General features: G+C 47.6%; 1 protein-coding gene across 1 annotated transcript in view; it reads right to left on the reverse strand.

The window, feature by feature from the left end:
• The window catches only part of drosha (drosha ribonuclease III), a 68,493-nt gene that overhangs the window by 48,988 nt on the left and 12,676 nt on the right, over positions 1 to 6,829 (reverse strand). Inside the window, exons 14-16 of the mRNA XM_019874362.1 lie at positions 6,398 to 6,497; positions 3,653 to 3,760; positions 229 to 336 (exon numbers count right to left, since the gene is read on the reverse strand). Coding sequence (XP_019729921.1) covers positions 229 to 336; positions 3,653 to 3,760; positions 6,398 to 6,497 — 316 coding nt within the window. The remainder of the gene's footprint in view (positions 1 to 228; positions 337 to 3,652; positions 3,761 to 6,397; positions 6,498 to 6,829) is intronic.

The raw sequence follows: 6,829 nt of genomic DNA on the forward strand, positions 1-6,829 counted from the left end.
ACGAAAAATAAAAATGCAGTGGCGGATAGCAGGACAGCTAGATCCATAGCTAGCGAGACAGCGAGATAGCTGCATGCGCGCGAACATTCAGTCAAATTCGGCCGCAGCGCTCAACGCGCGTCGGGCCTGAAAACGGACAACTTTATGAGCTTGTGCAGCAGCTCCATTGCGATGTTTATGATTCCAGATGTAGTTGACAAGCGTGTGCTTTTGCAGCGGGCGACTTACCTGCAAGAGGCAGCGCTCCTTGAACACGTAGCCAATCAGCTTGTCCAGGTGCATGAGGCACTGGTGGTAGCGGATGTGATGGGTGAGGACGGGCAGCATCATGGCGTGCTGTAGGGAGCACAAAGAGAATTCTCAAGGAGGCGGCTCAGGAGGGGGGAACCTGAGTGGGGATCATGTCTGATATGAAAGAGGAGTGACGCGAACATGTTGGAGGGGAATGTGAGATGAAGAGATTGTCAGAAGCAAAGGCTGAGAGCTGATAGCGGGCAGAAATCAGACACTCATTATTTATTAAGTGGCGCCAGGCAACACATAGATGAAATAATCACAAACCCGATGGCGGCGGCGTCAGGCGGGGTGGGGTTGGGAATGACGGACAGGAGGGAAAATTCACCTTGGGGCAGGGCGGAGGGATCGAAGCCCATTTGGCTGTGTTGACACACTTACTTTCACACATCCCCTGACAGCCTTCTGCAGAGAGACCGTGAAAATAATGGCGGCGGGGGAAAGCAAGCCGATGGTCGGCGAAGAGGCTCGGTCATTAGCGACGGTTCACGGCGAGTCGACCGCGAGACTCAAGATGGCAAAGGCGGTTTTCACAACATTAACCCTCAGCCCACGCATGAGAGAGGAGCTCAGCGCCCATGTTTTAATTAGCGCTACGGGGCAAGGCGACACCGGTGGCGCCAACAGGTGTTGACAAGGAAACCTGGGGGCAGTCACGGGGGGGGTTGGACATTTTTAAAGAGACAATTAACCAAGTCGCATTGAGCTTCCGAACTTGTCTGATAGCCTGACTGACTGATACGGTTGGTTGCAGAATGTCTATCCTGCAAAAGTTGAATGGAGGCAACTGGACTTTTCTTGGTTGTCAATGACGCTTAACCTTTAATCCCGGCAGTGTCACCTTCCTGTGTGGGGGGGCAGCCCAGACAATCTGAGCGCAGGAACCATTTTGGGACAGATAAGACCGTCTTTCGCACCTGTCAGAAAAAGACTACATAACTGTGTCTTGATCTTTTTGGCAGCCATTTAATTGTTCAACTGAGACTCAGCGATTACAGTAGTATTTACTATTTGTATTAGATTGCGAGCATGACAGACAAAAAGGATCGGGGTGAAAATTCATTCGGGGTGAAAATTCAACTTTTTAATTGGTGCCACGACCTGGATATATCCCAAATCTGATACATATGTTGGATTTTTATACACATTTGGAAGAGGCCTGATTCCAACCTTGACATAACCATGACCAAATCACATTGGGTTACTTTGGAACATGCAATCTAAATCTAGCCAGAGGAACACTGTTACGGTTCACCCTCGACATAAGAAATATGAATTCCTGTCAAACATGGGAACTTCCTGCACAGCCATTCACTATACAATGCAATATTGTCAGCCGAGGGCTGAATGGGGACGCGCGCGCGCGTCTCTTTTTCAGCTTGCAAAACAAAACTAAACAAGCTTCATTTCCTTCTATTTCCTGTGAATGCCGAAGAGCCTTCGCATTCCTCGTCATGAAGGACGCACAAGGCTGAGGACAACAGCAAGTGAAAAAAGGGTGAAAATTCCCCTATCTCTGCCTGTAAAGTGAAGGCCAGCCCTTGGACGCGCCTTTCAAGTGAAACAACCTTGGTGGTGTCGAGCGATGTCAATCACAAGCGAGGCCCATTTGTGAATTGCTTTTTTTTTTATTTTTGGGGGGGTGGCGGGGGGTGTGGGGGTGTAGAATAAAGCAAGTTTGGGCCCGAGATCTGCCGCTATCTCTCTGCGGTGCGACGCACGGTGCAGAGCGGAGCTCCTGAAATTATTCATGAACCAATTAGTCGCAGCAGTCCAGCTTGAAGCAAATATAATTGGGTGGCAATTATGGATCGGATCCTCTTTGCTAGACCTTGCTGCAAGAGAGGTCTGGCTTATGAGACAAGAACTTTCCTGTCATGCCTCTCCAAACGTGAGCAGCGGCTGTAGGCGATTGCATGCGAGCTCGCGCAAGACCGCCAGGCTGACAATTATTGCTTTATAGTTGACGGGCGGCACAATTGGGAGACAAAAAAACAACGAGAGAAAGAAGCGGCAAAAATAAAAAGCAGACGACACCGTGACATTTCACATTTATGAGCGACTGCCGTTTTTGGCCACCGCAGACCCATTTAGGTCTGAGACGGGGTATGATGAATCCATTTTTGATCATGTTGAATGGTGTGTGATATTTGATCAAACTAAAGCGGTTGTGTCGTGTACTCGCAACGGAGGCATAAGGAGGCCAGAATAGAGTGCCAGACATTTCACTTTGAGGCTTCAAGCTGTTTCATGCCATACCCATTTCATGTTTACTGTCAAACAAAACATCAAACTAAAGATAATAACACATTGTCGGTTTAAAACAAACACATAAAAAAGTCTGCTAGCTGAATGCTGAAATATAATGATAAGACTCAGCGTGACTTTCTTCTTCTACTATTTTTAATCTTCATGTAAGCGGGCGTCTTCATGCATGCATGGCACCACGCTGCCCCTATGAGGTCAAGGCGCATACAGCAGGAACAGTATTTATTCTATTTTTTATTTAATGTTGAGTTTTGGTCGTTTTGAACTAAAGGAAAAATTGTGTTCAAAATTATCTAGACTATTAAATTTTTTTTTCCCATACTCTTATATTTGGGATGTCATTTTCTTACTCTCAACTGCTGAATGGGCAGCAATGAGGCTCGTTAATTTGCATGCATCCCTGTCTTGAATTTTGTTGAGTTGTCTGCATTTATTTTCAACTATAGAAAACAACAACATCATAGGATTGTTTCTTCCATTTCCAAATCGCTATCGAGGTCAGGGGAATAGTTCAAGACGCGTGCTTAAGTGTTTGCCTTGAAGCAAACGCATGGAGACAAGAGTCGATGTGAGCGCGAGACGGACTTAAGTGGTCTCGCCAAACGGGAGTCAAGTTGTCTACGAGCAAAAGTGTCGGCGCGCGAGGCATGGCCTTAATGAAGGGGGTGAGGTTGCACGGGCGCGGCGGGGAGTTCACTTTGACCGCGCGCATCTCGGGCGAGGGGCATGACGCAACACGTGGCAACATCACAAGTGTCTCTCTCGAGTGCTGCTGAGCAGTCAACCTCAGCCCACCCGCGTTTGTTGTCGCGTCTCAATGCCACCAAGCGCTACATTATTGACAGCGTGCCACAACCCACTTGACCAGTGAGCTTGCCGTGTTCGTATAGTATCTGCTGGGATTTTTTTTCTTGATATGTGCCGAGTATCTATTGGATTTGTAACTAGTATCGGCCGGTTGATTGATTGATCAGTCAGGCACTGGTTTAAGCTATTAATATGGGCACGTATGTGTGTGGGCACACACACCCTACTTGAAAGCTGTTAACAGTGAGTGTCAATGCACGCGATTTGCACAAATCCGTGTTACCTGACAGACGTCAGAGCGGATGCCGGTCTTCCAGAATCCCTGGCTGCTGAGCTCCACTGTCACCTCGCGGCGCATGGTGTTCTTCTGACGGATCTTCTGAAGAGCTTCCTGCCAAACAAGCACCCGGTCAATTATTGATCAATGGCAGCGAAGCCGACGGGGACAGCAATCATCCTAAGAACACACGCAACGCCCCCTTATTCCCATTCTACCCTCAACCCGTTTCATTCACGCTGCGCTCACAGGTGGCATGTGCCGCACACGTTGATAGCATTGCCGCTAACGGAGGTATTGCCATTGGTCAGCTTGGGCTGTCAGCGGGCTTTCGTATCCACGCTTCAGCGACGAGCGAGAGCAGATGCGCCTGCTTCCGATGAGGTGACAACAGGTGTCAATTTCTGTTATAAAGGTGACCGCCTTCCCCCATAATTATACAATCGCCAATCGTAGGCCAAAAATCACGGCTGGCTTTGTGTCTTGGTTTGTTCACACACACTTTGGCTTCTAGTGGAACATCAAACACCCCTTTAATGTTATAGTTAACTTTTTAAAATCCAATGCAGTACATTTGTTAAGAACAATTCAGTTGTATTTAACTTTAACTGCATCCATGTCATCTATTGTGTTGTAAAAAAAATTGGGAGAACCACTGGCGTAAGCGGGCAGATGTTCAGATGTGTATTCAGACCTCCACGCCGGCCCCCAGGAAAATACACAAGTCATTATATACATATAGCACGTCAGCATACAAGTGTGTGTGCGTGCGCGTGTGTGTGTGAGTTGCATTCAGCCCAAGACGCAATCGACTCCCGGTGAGCCGCCGCAAATGGAACACCAGGAATTTTTGCCTCGCCGAGGAAATAAGAACAACAAAGGCATGAATAAATAATGCCAACCGACTTTGAACTCTGCATCAAAGTGAACACACTCGCCCCCGCCGCCGCCACAAGCATGCGCACGCGCGCGCACACACACACACACACACACACACACACACACACACACACACACACACACACACACACCCGACGTATGTGCCGTGCACAGCTGCATCGTTGCAAATGACATGGAAATATTTGTGCTGCATGGGCACGGGGAAGGTCATGAGGACTAATTAGTGTAAATTACAAGGCTGGTAGAGAAAGCGGTGATGGAAGGGATTTTTTTTTTTTTTTTTTTTTTTAAATACACCTATGACGGCTTTTGAAGATTTATTTTTGTCTACATATGACGTCTCACATATCCCATAAGAATGTGTTCGTTTGTGCAGATGCAGGTATGTACACGTCACCAACCGGTATATTTGCATGATGTGAAATATCTAAGATGGGTCACATGCTGGACATTTAGGGGAAAAAAAAGAGGGGGGGGGGCAGAAGCATTTAGTGTAAATCCAGAGCGAGATTGGAACTAGCAAACTATCAAAAGTCGAGTGCATCATCAAAAAACATTCAGCATCCCGTTCGAAATGAGAGAGACTGCTGGTGAGGAAACGATGAAAACGGGGAAAATCCTGTCGTGTTGAGCTGAGAGACATTGACAGTCCTGACTGCGGACGTGATAGTGATTCAAATGACCACTGAAACCAAAAGAAGAGGAAAAATGTCAATTTCATGGTCACAAAAGAAAGCTACAAGACCCTATGTGACCCCCTTATCGCATGCTTTTGTATTTGGGGGGAGGAATTAGAACAGCGCTTAAACAATGAAGTCAGTGCACGTTTCCTTCCGAAAGCTACTTTTTGACATATAGACACACGGTACATATTGCACATGGAAACCCGCTAGACCAAAAATAGCCTCCTTGGGGGAGGTAATGTGTCCTGACGGGCCAGCTAACACACGCAAGCTGAAGACACGGTGCTCTACCTAGCCGTGTGTGTGTGTGTGTGTGTGTGTGTGTGTGTGTAATTGCTGCAGTTTGACAGCAGGACATTCAGGCCCTGTTGGCCAGAGAGCGACCAAGGAAAGCAACTAATTGAGTCCAACTTCTCGCTCCCTTTATTGGGTGTGTTTGTGTCAAACAGGATGTGTACGCGCAGCTGAGGTGTTACAAGGAGTCCCTGAAGGGTGTAAGGGAAGGTGAAAAAAAAAGGGGGTTGAAGTCTTTGAATATCACCTGAACACAACAAATCGCCGTCCCCGGCCCTGCTCTGACCTTCGCAGTCAAGGCTTTAAACGCATCTAAAAATGACGAGCCGGCGAGCGTACAAGGCACTTAGCGGAGCTGTACACGCTGAAGGAGAGTGAGTGGGGAGAGAAAAAAAAAAAAGAAATAGAGAAAAAAGAAAAAGAGCAGCAACAATTAATTGAAAAGAGACGAGCGATATTTACGAGATGCGCTCGAGTGCGCCAAGCTTGTCACGTGCAAATGAGAGAGGACTGGAAATGAGCTGGTGGCATTTAGAGAAGCCCACAAAGAGCAAACTCCTTCATTTGTTCCTTCATCAAAAGCGGCGTCGCTGCCACTTAGGATGTTACGGGGCAGATATGAAAAATGACATGACAGGATCGGGACCGAGCCCCGCTGCGAATGGTGTAAAAACCGCCAGAATGTTTTGGAAATGTCGACATGAAGCATTAAGTTTCAACCGTGAGTATTCCACACCGCGGTCGCAATTAATTTTTGAGATCACACTTTTCACAGTCCCCTTCAAAACAAATGGGGATGATTCGATTTGGAAAAATGCAGACTCTTGAACTCTGACTACCCTCGCGTGTTTGTTTTTGTTGTGCGCGAGCTCACCTCCCTCTGCATCAGCTTCTGCTTATCCAGTTGTTTCACCTTGGGGCTGTTGGCAAGCAGGTGGCGCAGTTTCACGTAGCTCTTCCACAGTTTCTGGTACCTGGCAAACCGGGAAAGGAAGTGCGGAACAATGAGGCTAAAAAGGATTCCAACTCCAACTCCACAACAACACATCAATATTTCATCCAAGGCCCCGCCTGATATTTCACTTAATTGGAGAGTAGTCTGCAGACGGGGCTCCATTAGCTGCTTTTGTTTCGGGGGCGGCAAACGTCCGAGGTTTGCGTGTCTGCCGCGTGAACTCCGAGTCGGGTTCACCTGCCTCGGACTTTTTTTTTTCACCTCGGCTGCTCCTCACTTTCATTCTCCGTTGTCTTTGCGCTCATTTGCATGTGAAAAGAGAGTCGGGTGTTATCGGCAAGGTGACATGGA

This window comes from Hippocampus comes, unplaced genomic scaffold (assembly GCF_001891065.2).
Source record: "Hippocampus comes isolate QL1 unplaced genomic scaffold, H_comes_QL1_v1.1 scaffold25, whole genome shotgun sequence".
In the NCBI taxonomy this organism is placed as follows: Eukaryota; Metazoa; Chordata; class Actinopteri; order Syngnathiformes; family Syngnathidae; genus Hippocampus; species Hippocampus comes.